This window comes from Wolffia australiana, chromosome 15 (assembly GCF_029677425.1).
Source record: "Wolffia australiana isolate 7733 chromosome 15, ASM2967742v1".
In the NCBI taxonomy this organism is placed as follows: Eukaryota; Viridiplantae; Streptophyta; class Magnoliopsida; order Alismatales; family Araceae; genus Wolffia; species Wolffia australiana.
In genome coordinates this window covers 7843938-7869137 of record NC_135849.1, presented here as the reverse complement: position 1 = coordinate 7869137, position 25200 = coordinate 7843938, and the positions used below count along the sequence as shown (strand labels likewise).

At 41.0% G+C, this 25200-nt stretch overlaps 2 protein-coding genes across 6 annotated transcripts; both read right to left on the bottom strand.

Annotated features, from left to right (window-relative positions):
* Positions 1 to 4411: 4411 nt before the first annotated feature.
* On the bottom strand, positions 4412 to 7287 carry RUG2 (Regulator of chromosome condensation (RCC1) family protein). Its single transcript, XM_078587840.1, has 4 exons — positions 6883 to 7287; positions 5507 to 5723; positions 5203 to 5437; positions 4412 to 5049 (listed from the first exon to the last, which is right to left on the bottom strand). The coding sequence occupies exons 1-4, from the start codon at positions 7191 to 7193 to the stop codon at positions 4577 to 4579; spliced, it is 1236 nt and encodes a 411-aa protein (XP_078443966.1). The 5' UTR covers positions 7194 to 7287; the 3' UTR covers positions 4412 to 4576.
* Positions 7288 to 15375: 8088 nt separating this feature from the next.
* On the bottom strand, positions 15376 to 24239 carry CLC-F (chloride channel F). 5 transcript variants are annotated; one of them, XM_078587308.1, is made up of 10 exons: positions 23737 to 24239; positions 22931 to 23333; positions 19021 to 19215; positions 18452 to 18906; positions 18270 to 18374; positions 17913 to 18131; positions 17606 to 17824; positions 17095 to 17327; positions 16062 to 16137; positions 15376 to 15528 (listed from the first exon to the last, which is right to left on the bottom strand). In XM_078587308.1, the coding sequence occupies exons 1-9, from the start codon at positions 24073 to 24075 to the stop codon at positions 16065 to 16067; spliced, it is 2241 nt and encodes a 746-aa protein (XP_078443434.1). In that variant the 5' UTR covers positions 24076 to 24239; the 3' UTR covers positions 15376 to 15528; positions 16062 to 16064. The 5 variants fall into 5 exon arrangements, with proteins under 5 accessions (XP_078443434.1, XP_078443436.1, XP_078443435.1 ...); XM_078587310.1 differs by having other exon boundaries at positions 15376 to 15515; XM_078587309.1 differs by lacking the exon at positions 15376 to 15528 and adding an exon at positions 15887 to 15951.
* Between the last annotated feature and the right edge of the window lie 961 nt (positions 24240 to 25200).

Below are 25200 nucleotides of genomic sequence, written 5' to 3'. Positions count from 1 at the left end.
ATGTTTATTTGTATTAAATTGGTTTTATAGATGTATCATAAAGCCTAAAATGATTAAATCCATGTTTATAATGACGTTTTGAATTTTGTGATTTTAAAATATTTTTGGAATTTTTTGACATCATATTTTGACAGAAAATATTTTTTAAGCTGCAATATGAGTTTTAATGAATTTTTTGACAATTTTAATCATGAAAATTTTATTTTGTGTAAGTGGCAAAACATGTTTATTTGTAGTATTTGGAATTATAATCGATTTTTTATGAATGTATTATCGAGGATGATATGTTAAAATTTGGGCCAATCCTTGGGGAATATTCATAAAGTTTAAGGGAAAAAAACTTAAGATGACAGTGATGATAAATTCCAGGGGAAAGAAATATTTGGTCTTAAATCAACATCCATGAATCATCCAACTTTAAAGTTTGATTTCTACCAATCCAAAAGGGCAATCAAGCTGAAAGTTTGAGCACAACTTTGACTTTCTCTCATCTATCCATCCATGTGGTTTGATCTATAAATTGAGCCTAAATCAATGTAAAAAATATATTTTACTCGCTTTCACTAGGAGAGTGAGGTTTTTGAAAGCCCATCAAGGTTTTGTTGGTGTCTAGAGTGCTTGGAGAAGAGCAACATAGAAGAGTAGATAAGAGGTTGATATGCATCAGGAAATTGCTCTAATCTGGGTGAGACATAGGGATCTAAGGCAAGTCTCTTGCCATATATTATCTATCTCCAACTGTTAGGCCCCTAACTAGGCGGCATTCCCTGCCCAGAGGCCTGCGTGCTCAATGGGAGGGTGTGTTCATGTTTTTGACTCACGACATTAAAGGACTGAGTCATTATGGGTAGTGATGCCCAAATACCTGATCTTTCAGGCCATCACTCCTGTACGTGGCGATACACTACAAACGGTGCACGTGCCCGTCCATGCCCAAGGCGAGATGGATCAGGTACGGTTCGCACGTGTTGGACACGTGGGCTGGCCGGTGTGTGTGCGCGCGCGCCAAGCGCCGCGCCCCAACGCCAAGCGCTACGGGCGGGCGCCAACGCTACGCACCAGCACCGAGCATTGCACATGGGAGCGGGAAGCGTTGCGCACGGGTGCGGGACGCGCAAGCCAGGCGGCGTGCCGCGGATGCAGCGCGTGGAGTTGTGCGGGGTGCCGCGCAGCGACTGTGCAGGCAGCGTGCATTGCGTGTGCAGGGCGTGGGGCCAGGAGACATCCCGCCAGGAGACTTAAGGCATGTGGCGCACTAAGAGCGCCGAGACGGCACAGAGGGCACGTAACACTCCCGCGGGTAGTGTTGGGCGCGCAGCGCTCAGCTTTGGACGTCGAATGCGGCAGCGCCGCGCAAACTGCACGTGAGGGTGTTGACACGGGCGCCGGTGGCGTGTGTGATCGTCAAGGCAGGGGTGGCGTGTGTGATCGCCACGCCCGTGGGCGCGCAGCGCGGAGCGGTGACCTTGAGGCGGTGTGGCGATACTACCCCAGCGCAAAGCGCCTTGTCTCGTTCGTTGTATCACCCCTCGTCTTCTCCCATGTAATGATCCCAATGATGATTTACTCTTTTGTGATATTAGTGCAATGACCCTATTCCTTGACGGGACTGCGTCCCCACCATCTCCTCTAACCCCTTCTATGCGATCTTAAGCATTTACAAAGCTTCCGCTGCAAGAGATCAAGGTTGCTTAATGTTTTGCCCTGAACATTGAGGCCGGCACACACCAAATTTGAGCAAGAGACCTAGCTCTAGATTTGACCATGTGACACGAACGCATACCTTAGTTGGATCAAAACCACCTTTCTCATCGCCATTCGCCATTATCCATCTCCATCCATCATCGTTCATTATTATGTATCATCTACATCACACATCATATACATCATCATGATTTCATTCCATGTTCTCTCCTCCATTTAAATCTCGAACCCTTAATCATTATCTTCTTTCATCTCCCATCTCACTCATTTCCTACATCCGCCATCTTCCCCTTACATCTGTGATAAACTCAAAATTAGGGTAAATTTAAATCGTTGTGGGTTTAATTTGATCAAAAAAATTTATAAACCTTTATTTACAAATAATTTTTCTAGTTAGTGATGAGCAAGGGTCGTCTCCACAGAAAACAGATCTTATAAGATAAACTTCTCTTTAGGGTGAATTCAAGAGGGTGAGAACGAATACATATAGTGTAAGATAGAGCGATAGGACAAAGATAGTGATCAAATATAAGGATAACAGTTATTTAAGAAGAACATGACAAGTATTATAGGAGTAGTGAATCATGATCAAAGCAAGTGAAGACAAGAAAGAAGGGTGAAAGAAGTTGTGATGAAGTGACGGTTAGATGAAATGAGAAATAAAGGCTTATGGTAATAGTAAATATATGTTTTAAATTATAATATTGAAATTAGGGTTTAATATAAGATATGAGGGTTTTAAGGTGAGACGTGATAAAGATGACATTATGAGAAAAAATGATGAAGGTGGTGGAAGTTGGAGTAGAGTTATGAATGAAATGGAGGAAGATAATGATTTTAGGTTTTCATAGATAAATAGAGAGAAGACACATGATAACATCATGACATCATAGGTGATACGTGAGGTGGATGGTAGATGGTGATAGATAGGGATGATAATGGATATGATGTATCTAAATTAATGGGTTGGATAATGTTCAATATAAGGAAAGAGACTGACCTCAGATCCCTGTGTTTTGCTGGGATCATCCTGATGGAGGTAACCCACCCCATTTCTCTATTAATCCCCACCAAGCGCTAAAAACACCAACAACACCCTTAATGGACCTTCAAAACTTCATTTTTCTTTCAATGTGCCTCTTGATAACATCAGAACAGATCAATAAAATTATGCTTTTATAATTTTTTTTGCAACTTATTTTTATATTTTTGTGAGCATTATTCACCACTTAATGGTAAAATGAAAAGTTTATAATTTATTTTCTGAAGCTCTATTTTTATATATTTTATTAATTTTTTTGACTAACCTCACTTGACTCCTTTGAGTCAAGTGGATTTCTCACATCTTCTTGCAGTTTTATTTGAAAAACAGGACTTGGGTGAATGCAATATTGAATTTGAGATACAAACGAGAGGGTGAATATTGTCCACTATAGTAGGCTTCCCAATTTAAACTCTAACACTTTCAAGTCCCCAAGTTCTGCCCAGCCAATGCAAATACAAGAAAATTTCAGCACTTGATAAATGCCCAAGGGTATTTGAATTAGTCTGTATTGAACTTATGCTCTCAAAAGTCTCCCAAAGTCCTAAATATCAAATAAAATTAGTAAAATGAACAATACAATAAAATAAAATTTTACATCATTTATTTTAAATGTTTTAAACTAGTTTTCATCCACTCTAAACACATTCCTCAAAGGTTATAAATAGTTGTGCTTTGTGTGTGACCTGTCAATTCCTCATCATGGAGTTTGAAATTGTCTTATCTGGGTTGCAGCATGTTGTTGATTAAGATGATTGAGTACTCAAGATGGGATTTTTCACCCTCAATATAAGAGGAGACATGAAAATGAAAAATTATCATTAAATTTAAAGAGGAAAACGCCGTGAACAAAATTCTTTAGGTGCTCATCCTTTTTTTTTGTTCTCCCTTTGGCTCCCCTCCACATTCAATCCAATCAGAACGACATAACAACAACCATGGATCAAGAACGAGGATCATCAAAATGAAAGAGAATATTTTACATGCCTGGACTCGTATGGATACATCTTGAGGTTGGACACACGAATAGCTCAACACCTGTCACTTGAGGAGCTGAGAACTTGCAGATCCGACCATGCATTGGTAATTTGATCATCAAGTTTTAAGTCCTGTTATGTGATAGCTTACTTTCAAGAAGGAATTCTTACTTGATTTGCCAATTTAGATCATCTCCCGGAATGATAATCCTCTTCTCTCCTCAATCACTGAAGATCTTCCTTCTATAGTCTCCACTCGCAGAGCTCCCGCCGAATTCAACTGTACTCCCTTGTGTCTCCTATCAAAAGCCAGAAAATCCCCTTTCATTCACCTTTTGCCCTTTATTTATACTTCCAGTTCACACAAGAAGTTAGTTACCATTTCTTTAATTTTCACATGCTTCTACAAGTGACGCCCCCCCTCCTTTATTTTCCTTCAGTAATTTCCTCTCATATTGCCTCATTGGCACCGTAACATTATGATCCCGTCATATGTTTTCTCTACACAAATTTTCACAAGGTTTCATGACCCAAGAACCCAATAATTTGTTTATCCACAATGCATGTGCTAGAAAAAAAGTTCATAATAATATCTCTGAAATTTTCATCCAAAAAAATATAAGATAATACCTTGAAATGTATCCACATTAAGCATTGTAGATAGTCTATTTATAGAGCACCTGATAAATAAGGTGGACATATATATGCTTTATATATTGAGAAAAGTTCATTTTAATTTATTTGATTCATATCGAGACGTTGAGATGATAGCTTTATCAAGAATTCAAAGCAAGCATCTCAAAGTTTCTTTCGTTGTAATCTAACAATGAAGACCCTGCCAGCAAAAAACATACTATTGAACCGCCACGAGTAAGAGAGTATGGTCAAAGCCACACACAGCCTGCAAAACTCGTTGGCCTTCCAAGCTCTCCAGCTGCATTGGCTCAGGCACATCCATTGTGCTCTCCAGCCCAAGCCTCCCATTCCTCCCACTACCCCATGTCCAAACTTCTCCTTCATGGGAAACTGCAACAGAATGGACGCGGCCGCCTGAGACACCCACAACCTTCTCCCCTTCCATGGTGCAAACCTCGCCCGGAATATCACTCTCCCCCCTCCGTCCAAGCTGCGAGCTCTCGTTCCAGCCCCAGGAGATGATACCCCCCCCCTCAGTAGATTCCCTGCCCAGCACAAGACAATGGCCGAGGCCGGCAGTGACAGAGACTGCCGGCAATGGCAGCACCACCGGCAGCATTTCAAACTCCTCCCCCCTTCTTCCAAGCTGGCCGTACGTGTTCCTCCCACAGCTGAGCAGCATACCATTTTCTGTGTAGAACACAACATCTTGCTGATAAAACTTTAAGAGAAAAAGTAGCACCCTTGCTCTGTAAGCTATAGCTCTTAGCACTGTGGTAGGCACTTGAATCTCATCATATTCTTTGCTCAAATGCCTAAAAAAAAGAGAACTCAGATTCTTACTGCAAAGGACAATCGAATGATCGAGCCCGCAAGCCATATCCGAGACCCGGCGGCCATCCAGTTCTTCAAGCTCCCTGGGCTCCCATGCAATGTGCATGCCCTCCTCCGCAATTGTGTCCGAGGAAGAGCACACCTGCAACATTATCCTACCTAAACCGCCATCCTCTGCATTTCCCCATCCAAACAACTTCCCATCCTCAGTCATAGCCAGAGCATGCCCCCACCCAAACGCAACCTGCAGAGCAGTTCAGGACTAAGTGTTTTTTTGCTAAAAAGCAAGCAGCTTTACCAAGTTACTGCCTACCTTGACAATGTTCTCTCCTGCCAAGGAGTTGACTTTGGTGGGTTTGATGGCTTCAGTGATTTCACTACCCAGGCAGAGCTGGCCTCGCTTGGACCTCCCCCAAACCCACAGCGAACCATCCTCCCCCACCACTGCAGAGACAACCCCCGAAGCAAATGCTGCTCGAGCTCTGACGCTTTCCAGCCCCTCCACTCTTCTGGGTTCATGCCACTTGTCCCTGACAAGAACACAAGGCTCACATCTCTGCTAAAAAAACAAGCTTTCCGGTTAAAAAACCAAATTATTATACCCTACGATGATGAAATTTGTTTGTTTTCCTTCGCATGCAACGGAAAATAGGCAACTGACGATATGATTTGTAAGCTTACAAGAAGGGATAAAACTGTATTCCCTCTCTCTCTTTCTCGATCCGAGACTCTCTGCCTAAAGGGTTAGTGCCATTAGTCCCTGCCAAGAATACAAGGCTCACATCTCAGCTCAAAAAACCAAGCTTTCAGGTAAAATTCGTCTGTGGGCATGTCCGTTCGATTGATTGGAAAAAGGGTAATTGATGATATGATTTGCAAGCCAACAAGAAGTGATAAAACTGTCCCTACTCTTTCTCTCTCTCTACATCTGAGACTTTCTGCCTAAAGGGTTCATGCCACCAGTCTCTGCCAAGAACACAAGGCTCACATCTAAACTCAAAAAGCCAAGCTTTTAGGTAAAATTCGTCTCCGGGCATGTCCGTTCGATCGATTGGAAAAAGGGTAATTGATGATATGATTTGCAAGCCAACAAGAAGCGATAAAACTGTCCCTCCTCTCTCTCTCTCTCTACATCCGAGACTTTCTGCCTAAAGGGTTCATGCCACCAGTCCCTGCCAAGAACTCAAGGCTCACATCTCAGCTCAAAAAAACCAATCTTTCTGGTTAAAAATCCAAACAAATATACCCGACGATGATGAAATTCATTTGTTTTTCCTCCGCATGCGATGGAAAATAGGCAATTGACGGTATGATGATTTTGTAAGCCAACAAGAAGAGATAAAACTGCATCCCCCCTCTCTCTCTTTACATCCGAGACTCTCTGCCTAAAGAGATCGTGCTCCTAGTGCCCGCCAAGAACACAAGGCTCACATCTCAGCTCAAAAAAACCAAGCTTTCTGGTTAAAAATCCAAACAAATATACCCCAAGATGATGAAATTCGCTTGTTTTCCTTCGCATGCAATTTAAAAAATGGCAATTGACGAGAAGATTTGTAAGTCAACAAGAAGTGATAAAACTGTATCCCCTCTCTATTTCTCGATCCGAGGCTCTCTGCCAAAAGGGTTCTCAAGAGGAACAGCAAAAGCTAGAACTGAAGAGAAGGGTGGGTGAATAGTTCAAGGACGAACCTCGAGGTCGGGGGGCTTCGGCCGAGCTGGGCCTCGTCGTTGCGGCCCCAAGACCAAACCTCGCCAGCCGAGGTCACAGCGAGAGAGTGGTAATGGCCGGCGGCGATGCTGGAGACGAAGCCATGGGAAGGCTCGAGAGGGAGTCTTGTGGGCTCGTACGCATCATACAGAGGAGAAGGCAAGCCCAGCGCGCCCATGCTGTTGTCTCCGAAGCTGTACACCGCTGTGGAATCGCCATGGCTGATGCTTCTACGATGAAGATGGCGATATGTGATAGCCCGCTGGATCGGAGATCTCAATCGCCGAAACATTTCCCCTGATCACAGACAACTAGTTCTGTTTTGTTCGTTCGAAATGAACACAAAATTCGCACAAAAGATTCGCACAGGGCCTTGTTCTTTGTTCTGTTCTTTTTCTTTTTAAAAAACGAACAAAATTCGCACATTCCCACAAAATTAGACTAAAATTCGCACAAAGCAAACAAAAGAACAGAGCACAGGTCTGTGCGATGTTCTGTCAAATTTGTTTTTGTTCTGTTTGGAAAACCGAACAGAACGTACAATTCACACATTTGCATCAAAAGAACAAAATGACCATGTCTACAGACAACCCAGTTAGCCGCTCACTACAATTATATTATATGCTGTTTTTGTTACTAATTAAAAATTATTAAGGGAACGGCAGCCGTCATCCGTCACGTCACAAGTCACTGCAACGTGATGGATGATGTGCCGGTGATGGTGACGAAATTAGGGGCCGGTGACGGTGACGAATGCCGAACTGGGCGTGATGGTGACGTGATGGTGACGGAGCGCCTCGGACGAGTGACGTGATGGGACGACCGTCACCGATGACGACCGTGACAGATTTTTAAAAATGATCAAAAAGCTTAAAAACTGTTCGATTTAAGTTTTTCGACGGCTGAGATTTTGTTGCCTCGTGCTGCTAACTCGATTTCTTGACATTTTGCAGAAAAGTCCCTGCAATAACTTGCACGTGCAAAAGGATGCTGTCCAAAGATAAATAGAGATATGCCCCTCCAATTCTCTCTCCTCCGCATGGTTGTTTTTCCCGTCACACGTGACGGTAGTGTTCGGCTGTCCTAATACTGATATCGGATTACAGTATCGGGACGGATGCTGTACCGGATACCGAAAATCAAATTTTCGGTATTTGCTTTTTCCAATATCCTGATATCAGATATCGATATCGGATATCGGTTGCTACAGTGCCGATATCCATTATCGATCTCCGTCTTGATGTCGTCATCCGCCTCCGTCTCAGGGGGGAGGATGACGATATCGGATATCGGATTTCGATATCCAACTTAGAAGATTTGTACAAAAATTTAATTTAATCACTATCAAGCAGCCGTTAGATAAGTCACCGTGTGGAAGTGGTTCGATGGGAGCTTTTTATTTTAATGAGGGGCACATTTAATATATACAGCTCGAACTATTTTTCTCTTCCATATGGGATAACAGCAGGAGTCGGACTTTAACATCAAACTCCGAATCCTTTATCCCATATGGAAGAAAACAGAAAATTCAGGCTGTGGACAAAGTATCAACATATTAAATCTATTATATATATAACCAGCTTAAAATATGCTATATATTTATAAATATATTACTATATCATATAACGAATATTATACCTTGTTTAATATATACAGAGCACGATTTTTGCTTTCTTCCATATGGGATAACAGGATTTGAAGTCTAATCTAAACTTTGAATCCCGTTATCCCATATGGAAGAAAATAAAAAACTTGCACTGTATAAATTAACCGGGGTTGAAAATATAAAAAATTTTATGGCCTTGGATGTATTTAAATCATTGAAAATGATGATTAATATTGTTTTTTTCCTGTCGATACCGGATATCGATATCCGGTTACCGGTTCCGATATCCGGATATCAAAATCCGATATCCGGTATCCGATATCTGAATCGTCCTTACCCCTCCGATTTCCGTCACCGATATCAGTCCACATCTAAAAGACGGACACTAACCGATATCCAATATCAGACACCGTCCAGGTTTTCTCGCCGATATCGGATATTGGTTGTACTATATCAGACGGATATCAGTTGGGCTAACACTACGTGACGGTGACACCGTTCTGTGACGGGGACGTGATGGGGACGCCGCAAACCATGACGGTTACGTGAATGTGACAGATTTTTCCAAAATCCTAGGACGTGTGGCAGGACTGTGATGTGATGAAACTTTCGTCACGTCACCGTCTGTCACGGATCGTCATCCATCCCATCATGTCTCGGGCGTCACGTCCTGAACATGCCCTTCAATAGTAACTTACTATTAAGATGAACACTTTGAAACATCAATGGCTGTTAATACGGAGGTTGAAACAATAATGTTAAAAAATTTGAAGTAGTGGGAAATTAAGCATGATATAATTAATATGATGTTGATGTTACTTTAAAGATATGGATAAAGAACACTTGGAAACATTAATTTCTACTAATAATGGAGTTTGAAACAATGATGTTAAAAAATTTGGATGTAATGGGAAATTAAGCATGATATCATAATATGCTGTTTATTTTACTTTGAAGATATGTATAAAGAATATTTGAATTATGAGTTTCTGTTCATAACAGAGTTTGAAACAATGGTGTTTCAAAAATTGGAAGTAGTGGGAAATTCAGCATGATATAATTAATATGATGTTGATGTCACTTTAAAGATATGGATAAAGAACACTTGAAACATGAAATGATGTTGGTAATGGAGTTTGAAACAATGATTTTAAATAATTTTTAAGTAATGGGAAAGTAAGCATGATATCATAATATGTTGTTTTTGTTACTTTGAATATATGTATAAAGAACACTTGAAACATGATTTGCTGTTACTGACGTGATGTCGGACGTCGTCTAGGACGTCGTCCGGTCGACACCGAATATGATGGTTCTGTGCCGATAAGTGATAATGGTATCGAACGTTGACAGTGGCGTCGTCGGACGGATGAAACCCTAACGGGTTATGCGACTACGATGCTCTAAATGCCCTACGTGTCGTACGTGCAGGCTCCGACTCGAGGGAGGCACCGAGCTCCTAGCTTGGACGGGGTCGCCGGGTGATGATGACGGTGGCCTCTCGAACATCGTCGGAGCGACGAAGGCGTCTACGGCCGAACGGAATCTATCCGTAGGGCTCGCACGTAACGGACGTACTCGTTCGTACCTGTAAGACACTCAGTTGATCGTAGTTCTCTCAATTCTTCTCTCACCTACCTAGCCCGAGCGCGGTGGAGTCGAGACGAAACTATACTACAAGCAATAATTAAACGAGGGTCGGGAGAGTATGGCATACCTCATCAGCGTGGCTCTTGGTGCAGGGAGTCGTCGACGGTCGGCGGTCGGAGCGGGTTTGATGAAGAGGCGCCGGAGAGACCACGGTAGCTCGACGAACAATGCTAGTGTCGGAGCTCTATATAAAGGTCGGAGGGGAGAGGAGACGGTGGGGTGTCCACGGTGGCGATGCAGCTCAATCAACTCGGCTGGACCCGCCGGAGCTAACACGCGCAGTCAGCCCGGGGCAAGTCATGAAGCAGGGTGAGTGGCAATGCTCCTTCACATGCGAGGGTGGGGAACCCGTCCGCGTCCGGAGGCAAGTGGCAACCAAACCGTCAGCGAGTGAGCAATAAGCCACTCAAGCTTCCAAGATTGGCCCTTGATCCGGTTGGGCTGAGTTCAACAGTCAGTTCGTTGGCGTTCATCGGCCGTGGGCAAAGAGGAATAAGATCCTCTCAAAGACGGAGCGCATGCAGCGGTTAAACCGGATCAGAAGAAGGGTCTTCAAGGCCGGAGCCGGCAAGAAAGCTTGCAACGCACAGTGGGAGGCAGAGTGGAGGTCTTCAAGGCGCGTAGGAATCCCAATCTGGATCCCAATTTCGCTTGACGATGCCTGGTCGCGAGTCCCGTGCGTCGGGAGGAAGAACCGGATGAGAGAGGAAATAAGAAGAGAAAAAGGGGAGAGGCCAGGGGGGAGGGGTTAGAGAGAAGCCCATCCCCCTTGACGGCAAACGACAGACAGATGAAAGACGTCACGAACGCGACGAGACACGATGAAAATGGGACGGACAAGAACAGAAAAGAGACAAAAACACGAGAGAGAGAGAGAGAGAGAGAGAGAGAGAGAGAGAGACGAGAAACGGAAAGGGTAACTTGAGCAGCTTCACCCGGTCTTCAACGTCGAGGGCGCGCGGCACGGATGACATTGATGACGACTTTTGTGGCTTACGCCGTCATAACGGTGTTTGAAACAATGATGTTGAATAATTTGTATGTGATGAGAAGTTAAGCATGATAAAGAGTTGGAACTCGTTAAAACAATTGTTAAATGTTATGGAATTTGAATGGAAGTATTATTGTGTTAAGGAACATGAGGAATTATTTTATGGGAGTATTAATATACATGAAACTATTCAAATTTATTATAATGTCTGAGATGGAGAGAGAGGGCATATGGTTTAAATTAGGGGAATCATTTTTTTGTAACCAGACCCTGCTGAGATGACCAAGAGGGTTCAAGGCTAAAGTTGGGTGATTCAACGCCTCATCCCAACTCTTTTAGTGGATCACCATTTTTAAAATAATTGATGTAATGGAAAAACATATTTTAAGGTTATTAGACATGTAATACATTCTCCACTAAGATTGTTGTTGTTTATTATTTTCAATGGTGATGTTGGATTCAAACAAGCTACCACTGTAAGAAAAACTAGGCTATTTGGTTTGGAGCATGATGGGTACGTGTAAAAATGTTAAATAATTATCTCTGAATTGACTTTTTAACAAGAGTATGATTAGTAACTAAATGGGTAGTGATTGAGTTGGTATAGAGGATAAGAGAAGACATTTAAATGTTATGTAAACAACAATGTAAAATTATTTTTTAGTGGTCCTCATCAAGTATACTTGATTCTCTTTGATCCTTAATGATATATCTGACTCACCTAATAAACTGAAAATAGAAAATTTGAATATTTATCCAAGTCTATAATTTGAATTTCAGACTGAATTAAGACATATTTATAACTGTTTTAAAAAATTTTAAGGAACATTAAATATTTACACCTAAAGAAAAGTTTTAATAATAGAATGGTGAAGTACTAATAATAACACATATTTTACACGCTAAAATTATTGCACAATTCATTGAAATAAAATTACATGTTGAGTTACATTTTTTGTATATTGATGGCATTATGAAGAACAACTTATGTCATCCCTTTTATTCTAACTTAATCATCACATAATCAGAATTTATTTTTATGACCAACCCTGGCTGGTTAGGCAGTTTTCTTAGTAAAAAATAGTTATATAATTAAAAGTGCATGAATTAGATGGAAATACTTTCAAAATTATCATACATATTGAAGGGGTATTGGACTTGGGAAGGAATTTAATGGAACATGATAGCCCAAAGAGGAATAAATTATTAAATTTAAATAAATGTGGACTTAAACTTTCATCCTTAAGAGAAGCATGATATTTAAACTTTGAAGCTCTCAACCAGTGATAAAGCAGCAAGGGAAAACGAAGAAATAATGAAAAAGGATATGGTCATTATAGTAATTAATATACATTAATAAATCTCTCATTATCTCTCTATCGCTCCTCAGTTTATATTTCAACATTTAAATGTATGGAAAAAAGGACAAAGCCTTTTTATTGAGACTAGGATGTTCAACCAGGTCGAAGTAATGGTAGGAAGTATTTGCTCCCTGATTTATACGTTTTCCTCGACCAATGTGAAATGCCTTGGTTTGAGCACCTTATACGTATCCTTGGTAAGCTTATTGATCATCAAAATATTATTTAACGATATCAAACATCCTTAGCGGGAAAAAAAACCAGAAAATGGTTGAAGGGATTCCATTATTTACTAACTCCAAAATTATTATGCTCTCCATTTTCATGCACTGACACCATTATTGTTGCCCATATTCTCCAAACTCTACCACCCAAAAGAATGCCACGCGGCAGCCTTCCTTCATGAAATCCATGATGATGATACATGTGGCGAGCAAGCCAATTACACATTCCATATCTCCTTCCATGTTCACTAATCAAATATATTCATTATAATGCACGTGTGATGCTTATGATGAATCCCAGGAATATATGATCTGAGTAAGAGAATTATGATGAGATCATGATACGGAGTTCATGAATCTTTAAGCATAGGTTCTAAATATTCTTATTTGAAGGATACTAAAAAATGATATCAAAATATCATGACAGAACAGCATTCAAGGACATTTTAAATTTCCCAATTATTGGGACAATGATGGTACCAATACTTGCAATAGGAACCAAGTATCAAATAGCTAGAAGGACATTTTATCTTAAGAAAAGGTAGTAAAGTGAATAAAATATCGTATGTGGGGTCATACCATGAGGGTCACCTGGATCCAAGATTCACAGTTCACCATTAATCCCATGAGGTGTATAGTTGATATTTCTCACCTTTAATGTGTAATTTAACCTGTATCTGGCTTGTAGAGAAAACATATTGCCTTTATGGACAGGTTTTTAAAAAGACATGTTGGAAGGCATGTAAAGAGCTTAACCAGACAGTTTCCGAAGGAGTTTCAATGGAGGTTGCTATGAAGATTTATGAACAGGTTGTTGGAGAGGGTCTAGTTCCTGACATAGTTTTGCCATATACTCAGCTAATGCTGGCAAGGGTGGTTTGTTATGGATGGTGTAGTATGACTCCCCCTATACGGATAATTTCTCATCTCTTATAAATCCTTGGGGTATACATTGGGTTTGTGCAAACCATCAGATTAATCCATTGCCAATATGGCTGATGAAGGCTTTTCTCTAGTCTACTTGGATTTCCCAAGAAGGTTCTGTCATGTTTCTCAAAAGCATGACTGTGTTTTTGGAAATAGGAGAATAGATTTTGGCTTGAGGTTGACCATAGGGTAGATCTCAAAATTTTATGGGTTGTTGAAACAAGGCTTGTGAGCCAAAATTAGTGACATATACAATGAGGTAAGAACATCCTAATACTTCAGTTGGCTCTCACCAAGAAGGACCATCTATACTGCTTCAAGTTGGATTGTTGTGCGTAAGCAACATGGTCTTATAGGTACCAAACTATGAGTTGAACCTTACAGTGAACTCCTAGGATTTTATAGCATATGGGCTTGCTCCTCAGAATCCAAATTCTTTACAGGTTGGTAGTATTATAACCCATTCTAAATGGACTCCAAGGTAGAAGCATATTCAGATACACTCATGTCACCTTGTGCTAGAAAGGTAATATGTTATTTGTTGTTTCATTCAGAGTGCACTTCATCCCATAGATCCCTTGAGATATGGTAGCATCAAGAGATGATGGCCTACGGTGGGGATCAACCATGTCTTGCATCCAGCCCCTAATCAAAGCATCAGCTTCTCAACGACTAGCATGGAGTGTGTTAGCCACATTTGGAGGTAACACCATATAAGTGTTTTAACTTGCACTGTCTAAACAATATCATCTTAACATGGTCCAATCCAGAATGTTGGAGCTTTTTAGCATGTACATCTTCGAGATTTTAGGAAGGTCAAAAACATTTTTTTCATACTCAGCTGAAGGGGTGGCCAGAATCAAATAAAGTATGGGCATATCAGAAGCCCTTGGAATAAGCATTTTAAAAATTGATTTATCAACTAAGGCAGAACATTTAGCAAGAAGCATAGTCCCTTAAGCAGCCCACTAGAGGCTAGCCCAATGTGAGTCAGGGATATTGCTCTATGGAAGAGCTCTCCTTATGAAATTAGAGAGGGCTTGGGATTAATACAGGAGCTCTCCATCAAGAACACAGGATGGCAGTAGACTCCATGATTGATGGCACATATGACAAAGAATCAAACAGGGCTGAAGTACACTAAGTCAGAAAGATATTGTGTACAGAAGGCTTTGATACCATGCTGGAAGTTCTAACATCCTTGTGTTCCTTCGACTCGGATAGATCAACAAGAGACTGAGGTTTAGGGCATACATAGATAGATAGATACATAAATATACATATTAGGATTGTTCATTGGATGAACTAAAAATAGAAGTAGGCCTTTCAAAATAGTAGAAAAACTGAATTGGCTCCTTATAAATGGATGTCCTCATGCAATCCAATTGTTACGATTGATAGTCCCATATTTTAAAACTTTTATTGTCTTCTCTAACTAAATGTATACATCGAGAATAAGAACAGTTTTGATTCCAACATTGCTTTAAATTCTTTAAAAAATTGATATCTATTGGAAACCACAAAGATAAACCTTTAAATGGTAGAATACCTGCACTGACCCTATTGCTACACTTTAACGTAAGTTTTTTTCATCTTTTGAAACTAAATTCATCCAGTTATTTATATACATATCTATAAAGAATAATATTGCTAACTATAAATATAAAATTTGAGGCATTTGAGCTGGATAGAGAGATCAGTTAACACAAAATAGGAAATTCAGGGGATAACATTGAAACAGGAATCACGCATTTAACATCATAGATCCCTGAAAATTTTCCCTAAAAATGTGTTCTCAGGACAATGTCATCATGAAAATTTGAAACCCAATTTGCCAATGTTTCTTCATCCGTTTCTGTAATCAAATTCTGTCAAGTTAGATAAAATGAGAATAAGAACATTTGATCTCAACACCCCCATAAAAGGTTGTTTTTTATACATATTGTCTGTATTGCCACAACCGATTGATCTCAACTATCTTTCCCATCTTAAATTTGTCAATGTGTATTTATATTTCCTCTAAAAAAATCGATGGTATATTTATAATTATCAAAAGTACCCACAACGATTCAATGGGCTGTCAAGTTCCAACTGTCCTACAAAAATGCCCAGGAACAACAAAGTCCCTGGAACAGTTGTTCGATATTAGATTATTATAATGCATTTCCTCAGATATTCTGGCCGCAAATACAATCAGCAATAAAGAAGGAGATGGGAACACAGAAAGCCTTTTAAAGTCAGTCAGCCAGCCACCCAATCTTAAGATTTCACAACTCTCCAAACATAAGAACCTAACATACATAATTATTTTATCAAATTATATATGTACAACCCCCTTCCCAAATAATAGCACAGAAAAATACCGCATATTTTGCAGAAAAGGAAGTCAAAATGAACTCACTGTTCAGTGTCCATTTGCAATGATCTCAAGATGATCTGCTTTTCGGAGGAGAGCTCTCCGGCGGTCCACCTCCTCTCTGCAAGTTATAACATTTCATCATTGACAAGATCTGGACATTCATTTTTAATCCAAAGATTGTCTCATAAAAAGACAACGAGATGGATTTACCAGAGAAATGAGCAACCTTTTGATAAGATGAAAGGATAGAAAGAGACTGGTTGATGTTATTAAAAAAAAAAAGAAAGAGACTGGTTGATTTTTCAATCAGGCAATGACGAATAAGGGAGAGCGAGATGGGAATATAACTTGGGAAATGAAGGGAGAAAGATGGGTGGGAAATTTTATTCAGGCAACGAAGAGAGTGAGAGATAGACAGGAATTTAAATGGGCCGATAAACAGACAAAGAGAGGTTCAATGGAGAGAGAGAGGTTCTAGTGAGGGAAAGGAAAATGATGAAGTGATTTTATTTAAGGCAATCACGAGAAAGATATATTAATGGGGAAATGATGAGACAGAGGCAGATAATATGACAATAGGGAGAGAGAGAGAGAGAGAGAGAGAGAGAGAGAGAGAGATTCTAATCCTGGAACGAGGATAGAAAGAGAGAGAGAGAGAGATATTCTAATCCTGGAACGAGGATAGAAAGAGAGAGAGAGAGAGAGAGTTATTCTAATCCTGGAACGAGGATAGAAAGAGAGAGAGAGAGAGAGAGAGAGAGAGAGAGAGAGAGAGAGAGGTATTCTAATCCTGGAACGAGGATAGAAAGCGAGGTCAGAGAGAGGAAAACCCTACTACAGGAATAATGAGAGAGAGAAATAGATGGTGGACATTGACAAGAGTAAGACATTGAAAAAAAATTTAATAACAAAATAAGCAGAGAGAGAGAGAGCTTCTAATCTGGCAATTATGAGAGATATTGTAATACAGAAACAGAAAGTGATAGAGAGATTTAAATCTTGCGATTAACAGAGAGATATAAAATATAATTGGGAGATAAACATGGAGAGAGAGAGAGATAAGGACATGGGTAACCTCAAGCAATGGGAAATCGAGTCATAGTGGATGAGCCCAGAGAGCTTGCGCTTCCCATCTCTTCTCCAGTCCCCACCACGTCTAACAACAGGCAAATGCTTTACATTCTTTGCTTCCATGAGCTGAATCGCTGTGCTCAAATCTGTGTCTGGGAAGCATGTCACTAGCCCACTCCACCTTCCCTCAATTCTTGTCCAGCGCGTGCAGATTGTTGACACTTGGCAGTTGCCCACCTGATATAATAGAGAAATGACAGTTCAAAACCAACATTGTATCGGAAACATATTGAAGCTATATTTACAATACATTGAGAAATTTTCCATGCCTTAGAGATAAAAAATTACAAAAACTAAAGCTTTATTTTTAACAAAATGCTATTATTTCTCAATGTGTTCAGAGAAATGCAATTATTTGCTTCAAGAAAAAAAGGAAATGCAGCTGGGAAGCTCGAAACAAAACCAGGAAAAATGAAAATTGTATTTTTTCTCATAACCGAGAGAAATTTACGTACTTGAGGGGACGATGGAGAGCACTCTGGGTTGGCTATTTCGGCAGATTTCCTCAATAAGGCTCTCCGGATGTCGCCAAGAGTAAGAATGCCCTCCAGCATATCATCTGCATCAACCACTAAGGCACATGTTTCCTGGTTATCTTGCATCATAGCCATTGCTTGATTAATATCCGTCATTTCCAGGACCTTTAAATAATGTTTTGACATAACCTGCGAGACCTGCAACATTACATAAGTAACTTTTTTGATATTAAGTCGGCATGATTTTTAAAAGATAGAAAAGTAAATTGATGCTTATAAGTCCCACCTTAATTTCATCAAGAATTAATCCTTCGTTTATGTCTTCGACTGGATCGCCTCCAACTATAGCGAGTTCAAGATCGTGGCCTCCAACTGTTCTCAAAAGATCATCATGCTTCTCTTCAGCTGATGCAACTGTGCCATAACCATGCCCATGAGAGTATAACTCCCGGCCTTTCGACAGATTTGTCACAGAGGGAACCCATATTGCTAACCCAACAGCACCCTGTCCCAAAAAGTTTCCCCAACACATGATAGAAATGGTTAATATTCAGTAAAAAATCTTAATTTACAGAAAACGAGACCACTAGAGTCTTGGCATCCTAAATTTGAAATATTGAACAAAGGGCCTCTGTGTGTATACCATAAGAGGGAGAAGAATCCTATAATCTTTGGTCAGTTCAAAAAGAAGCAGAACAGAAGTCAAAGGAACAGAACACACAGAGGCCAATGTGGCCGCCATTCCAACCTGCACCCAGTGAGAAAAGGCATCATCTTTATTTCGCCCATGAAAATCATGAAATTTCAGCACAAAAAGAAAAATACCAGAGCATAGGCTTGAGGCTGAGCAACAGCGGTATTCCCAGGTATAGCCGAGTTAATTAACTCGGCCGCAGAACCACCAAAGACGGCCCCAACCGCAGCTCCAATCATCAAACTGGGAGCATAAAGACCGCCCACCAGCCCAGAGCCTCTACACAGAGCTGTGGCCACCACTTTTGCTGCGGCAAGCTGGGTCAAAAGCCATATGCCAGGAGCAGATGCACTCTTTCCTGTGTGTAGGATTTCATCTACGTTGGTAAATCCCCAATATAAAACTCCGGGGTACCTCAGCGCAATTATCCCAGCCCCAAGACCCCCTAACGCAGGGCAGACAACTGCGGGGAGTGCAAATCTTTCCTTGAGGTAGTCAAAAAACTTTGTGAACCAAATGACCAGCCTTGTGAAAGCCACACTCACTGCCCCACATAGCATGCCAAGTATGAGATACAAGGGCAGTTCTGTAACACAGTGAAAGGATATGAGTATAATATTTTCATAAAAAAAATTTCGCTGGAAAAAAAGACCCAATAAAGTGAAAGAAGGTGCAGTAGGGTAACAAACAGATAAAATACCAGCAGCAGATTTCAGATCATACGTGGGCACTGTAAATGCGGGTCTTTCTCCGAGTAGGATGTTGGATACTGTGGATGATACAACAGAGGCTAATATAATCATCGCCGTAGTGAATGGAGGAGAGTTTTCTGCTCTAAGTGGTCTCAAAACGGTTTCTATTGCAAAGAAGCAACCAGCGACTGCAGCATTGAACCCTGAAATCATAGCAGGAGAAATTAATACTGTGGAGAAAAAGGTAGTTAAAGTAGCTGAGTAATAAAGAAGTATTTCTAGCAAATCCTTCTGTCTGTGCACAAACTGGTTCTTAGAAAATAACCGTTTGAACTGAGTTCGCACTAAAAAAAAGCACCATCCACAAATGAAAATTGATGGGGTCTCCTATAAGCGCACGAAACTACACGAAACTATGTAATTGATGAGGCCTTTTCAGAATATGGCTTCTTGTTAATAATGTAGTGATCACATTTAGCATCAATTACCGTCCATATTCCGTCAAACTCACTGGAATATTCGAGCACGGTTCACGTGACAAAGCAATATACCATCGCATGACGAATTTGTATTTCTCTGGTGTACCCTGGTTTGCAACCACACAGATTCTTCCACTCCCACAAAATGCAACAACTTGTCTCAAACACTACAACATAATACATTCTGAACACCAAAATGTAGAGGATACTAGAAGGAGAGATAATGACCCACGAAACTGTAAGGCTGCAGTTTCCCACTTGATCTTAAATCCTTAGAATTCATGCAAGTGAGCCTACCTTGTGGGACATCACCAGTGCAAGTTGGACAGGTATTAGATCATCACAACACTAGTGGCACTCCCGACCAGGAAAACCATTGGTCTGACCAGGCATTTTCCTACATCGAGCACTGTTTATACCCAACAAATTAAAAGTTGAGCAATTACTGCAAGAAAATTCCACAAAAAGGGTCTAGTGTCTGTGCGAGGAAAGACTCAAATGTTGACATCTGTTTACTCAGATTCATTTTTAGACATCTGCTTCCCCAGGAAAAGGCGATCACCCGACCAAGTGGTAATCACCAAGCTTACACATATAGACTTTGGTGTCTCACATGATTGGTCCAAGGCCATGGGCGCCAGAGAATGCAGGGGATTAGTTCGGACTGCTAAGAGTTGAAATATAAAACTGAACCCGTTGTACAGTTCTTTTTCCTTGGTAAGTTAAGTAGGATCCCTTCTCTTCTGGGCTAAGCATAAATGATTACTTGAGAATTTGACGCTGGAGCCCTTGCAATTTTCCTTGGTTAATCATATATCAGAGGAAATATATCGAATGACAGATTAACTCTACATTCAGAAGAAGAGAGTTGGAAGCCGGAGATAAAGGCGTGTTTCAAGAATAAAAATGTCAAAATATGATTAATTGATAATGAGAGATCCAATCCCAACCATCGGGATCATCCCCTTTGGTATCTGAGCCTGAGTTTCTAGTCAATATACCAAACTCAGTGAAAGATAAAATAATTCAGTTGCTCCAGCAATAGCTCAGCCTGAGTCTCCAGATTTTAGATTTTAATGGAATGTCTGCTCCATTATGCCTGTTAGACAGCTGGGATAAATGTCATTCTCTATTTTCTGGGGACATTTTTATAAAATCGTAACCCTCATCTCCTGCCCATTCAAGGCAGATTAAGGAAAGTAATCTGTGAGCTGTTATGTTCAATTCCAAGTTTTACTTTCTAGCTCCCAGGGCGGTGGGCTCTTATCTCCAGACCTCTTCCATCCTATCTCTCCTGTACCATAATCCCAGGTTGAATTGGTGGTAAATACAGGGACAACGTTCCACCCTTTTTTCTGATAATCTTTAGCCGAGCCTACATGGCTAACATTCAAGAAATGGATGTAACACACTATCTACCAATTCATCACGAAACATTTGGCCCATTTGAATCTTGAAGTTATCTGATACAATTCTCATAGTATGTAGTGTAATTTCGTCATTTTTACATGCTAGGGGTATTTTATTCATTTCTACCCTACTCGTATTTCTCTTTAAATATGGAAGCTTTCCCTTTAGGAAGGCAGTCAAGAAGCAAATGGGAATAGTGTTTGGGTCCCTATCTCTGTCTTGCTCTGGACAAGAAGGGGCCGTCCACTCCGTCTCTAGTTCCCAGCGATATCCTCTCCATTGGTAACCCTCCCCTAGGTGAAATCCAGTCCACTGACTCCACCCCACCACCCCCTCGACTAGAAGCCAACATCCACTTAATCTCTAGTTCAGAGGGATGTCCACTCCGGCATCACTTATTTATCTCCATCTCATGACTCCTCTACCTTCAGAAATATTTGGAAATGATTTCTAGATAAGAGTTCTCGGGTTCTACTATTATCCCAATTCCTTTTTCTGAAAAGAAATCATTATCCCAATTGTGACAGTTTTTTTAGAAAGAACCAATTATGGTGGCTGTACTGGTCTTCCGCCCAGATATATCTTTTCTGCTTCCAGAACATGATTAAGTCGGAAGTACCTTTTCCAATGCCTCTGATCTACCCTTTGATATCTTCCCGTCTGAAAATTGGTGCTCCGGCGTGTACATTGTGTTAGATGTCTGATGAATGTGTTCGTTGCCCTTCTCTACATTCCCTACTGCATTCAACAACAATCCTTACAGTCGGTTTTCCTATAAAAAAATCCTTGCGGTCGGTTTGTGTCTGCTCTTCAGATTTTCTGAAAGCCTGATTCTTTCTAGTGACACCTAAATGTTTTGCATCATGTACACATCCTTGGACCTTTTCACTTCCTCTTAAATCATATAATATTCCTCTCACATTTCCGCCTCCCTTGCATCCACTTAGGATTTTGATTCCTTAAATGCATCTCTTGCCAGAATCTCCACTCTTATGCCAAATGATAAGTTCTTCAAAAAAAGTCAATATTTAGCCCATTTCTATAACCTTTTAAGTACTCGGCTTTTGATCAAGATTGAGATGAATATCAAATAAGATAGAAATATAGATCAAGATCTCGTTAGACAGCAGCAGAGTGCCCTAGCTTGTGGCGCATAATGCCTCTGCTCGATATGCTGCTTATCTTGCCACCAGATCAACATTTCCAAGACTCCCCCTTTCCCAATACCACTACCTTCCTCTTAATATTCAGATCAGCTCCAAAGCTCCCACCATTGGTAAATGTCTCCCACTGGCAACTACTCTTCATTGAACAGGTGACTGCTCACATGCTCGAAATGTTTTCTTGACTTTCATTCCTTGTTTCTGCTTTCATCTACTACTCATACATGTGACTGAGGATATTTTATCACCATCATCTTCCTATGCTTCACATGTTATCTACATTACCTGTAGAGATATATTTAAGAGTTTCATCGCAAGGCCATGGATACATGAGCTAGCAGTATTCTTGTCCAGAAGGGACAATTTTTTTCTCTAGAGCTTGATGAAACATTAGTGCAAATTCTGTGATGTACAACGATGTTCACATTAATCATGTATTTATTTGATGGGATACAAAGGTCTCCTATTTGATCAAAAGGAAATGGTAAACGTCATATAATCTTTCTTAAAAGAAACCCCACATATAATCTTTCTAAGGAGACCGCAGAAGATCACCTACTTCTCTTGCCTCAAATTTTCCAAGTCAGAGATAAAGAAACTCACACTATGGTTTCCACTCATCTATGAATTAGAAACAGCTACTGCCGGGTACCCATTAGCCATCTGTGCATCAAACTCTATGCCATATGCTAAAAATGGAACCAATTTGATGGGATCTTTTGAGTATCTAGACCGCGCGAGCATAAGGCATAAATACAAAGACGCCACACAAATTATACCTCGTTAACTAGAAATAAATATAAATGAAAATTACGATATAATCACAATGCATTGATCTAAAGCACAAAGAATGACTAGAAACATACCTGAAGCAATTCCAGCAGCCGCGCCAGCAGCGAGAAGTGCAATTCTTCTCTCTCTATTGTTCTCCATCATTTCTGAACAGCCATTTGCACAGGACTTCCCTATATCAACACTCGGCCCCTCAGGACCGAGAGAGCATCCTGTGCCGAGGGTCACTGCTGCTTGAATTGCCTTCACTGCGGGGAAGACTGCGGATAACAAGTCGATCCCTGATCTTTGGGAAGTTCTGGGCTGTCTGATCTGATCAAAGATTTCAAGAAGTCCATGCATCATCCCGACGACAACACCTCCTGTCACTGGTATCAACAGAATTCTGTGCCATGTATCCGCCAGTCTTTGTAAACGCAGCCAAGCTGCACCTTCATTGGGAGTACCTGCCCATGCCCATTCGTGTATTATGTGGACCTGGAACAATTCGAAGGCATTTAGAATAGATTTCCAAGATGAGAAGAATTGTGAAATAAACTGACGTTTTCACACATCATAGAGATAAACTGAACTTCTTTCATATTCACACAGAATTTAAAGTTGTAATACAAAAAATATTAAAATAATGACTGCACATGAAAAGTTATCCGTCCCCTCTTCAGATTAGAAAAGAAAACTAATCCTGCTCGCGTGTTACAGTTGAAAGGCACAGAGGGTAAATTTCAGAGATGAGAAGAATTGAGAAATGAACTGAATTTTTTTCAGTAATCGTAGTAACAAAGTGAATTTTTCGCAATCATCTGACTTTTTAGAGTTGCAAAAAACCCATAAAGAGCGGAGAAGAGCAAAATTAAAGAACGCAAAAACAAAGAAAACAAACCCCACGATTGAAGGCAGCCACACAAACGCCGGTTGCAACGCCAAGAAGACAGCCAATGAGCAAAAGCGCCCATTCAGGGGGGGCGCCGTCGCCGAGTTCATCAGCCACGTACCCAGAAGCGTGTTGCCCCGAACTGAGACGACTGGGAGACAGCGGCCCAAAGTCCCCGCGAGCATCCGAGTACCTCCTCGTCAGCCTCCGACTTGAAATCCTAAGAAGCTCTCCGATTCCCTTCTTCCCCGTTCCCTGGCCATCCAGATCCGCAACAACAGAAGAAGTCGAGGGATTAGCCCGCAGCAAAGACAGATGATCTTCCGTTTCTAATTCGGGCCTCGACATCTCCAGATCATTCGATTTCAGCTCTAAAACCTTTGGATCTGATCAAAGAAACGCTAATCTAACGAAAAATCTCATTCCGAATTGGATTCTTCGCCTAGATCCGAGGTCAAGAACAGATTCGATCCCCCGATTCTGCCCTCCGCCGACGCCAACAAGTTTTCTACGCGTCTACTCTCTCTTGAAGACGTTGGATGGCCCGTTTGTTAACGTTCTATGACGTCAACCGTTAACGTCTTCCGTCGCCGTTGATGGTTTTGGACGTCATCGTTGACGGGATCGGGGTTGACGATTGGCACTAACGTCAACTGTTTCTTTTGCTAAATTTGAATTAGAGATGGTCAAACACGTTAGTGCAGTCTCCCTTTTTGGATGAGCTGAACCTGTCCAGTCCAAGAGTCACGTCCAAGAGTCTGATGAAAAAGCCGTCCCGTCCCGTCCTGTCCAAGAGTCATTAGTGCCAATCGTCCTGGGATGAAAAAGCCGTCCAGTCCAAGAGTCTGATGGGACGATTGATGGGACGAAGTGGGCGAATTTCTGACCACCCCAAACACTTTGGACCGTGACACTGACACTGATGGCAGTGACAACTGGGAGAACATGGCGGTGGCCGGAGTGGCCATGGGATAAATGACAGTGCAATTTTGATGGTGGGTGTTGAGCTTGCGATAGTATATGGGCAAATGACGTGAAAATTGAAATGGGGGGACGCGATCATCATGGACGAGGGTGTGTTGGATAAACGCAAGCCTATTATAGGCAAGAAACATGTGGGTGGCTGTCTTGACATGGTGCCAGTAGCTATCAGATTGTGGTGGCCATCCAAAGCAAACTTCCATGGAGAGATAGAAGAAAACTCAAATCATATTTCACCATTGTCTACATCAAGGAGCTAGTCACGGTATCTGATATCTGTTATCAGATATTGGGATATCTGTTCTCCGAAAACACCAGAAACATGGCCAATAATGATGATGGGTATAGATAATGGATAACAGTTTGGGGGTTGAAAATGGATACCAATAATTTATATTCTTAAGCAGATAACGATATTAGTTACTGATATCGTTAGGCAGGTATATGTGATTTGGTCTGAGGATAGTAGACGAACATCACTCCTCATTGGAT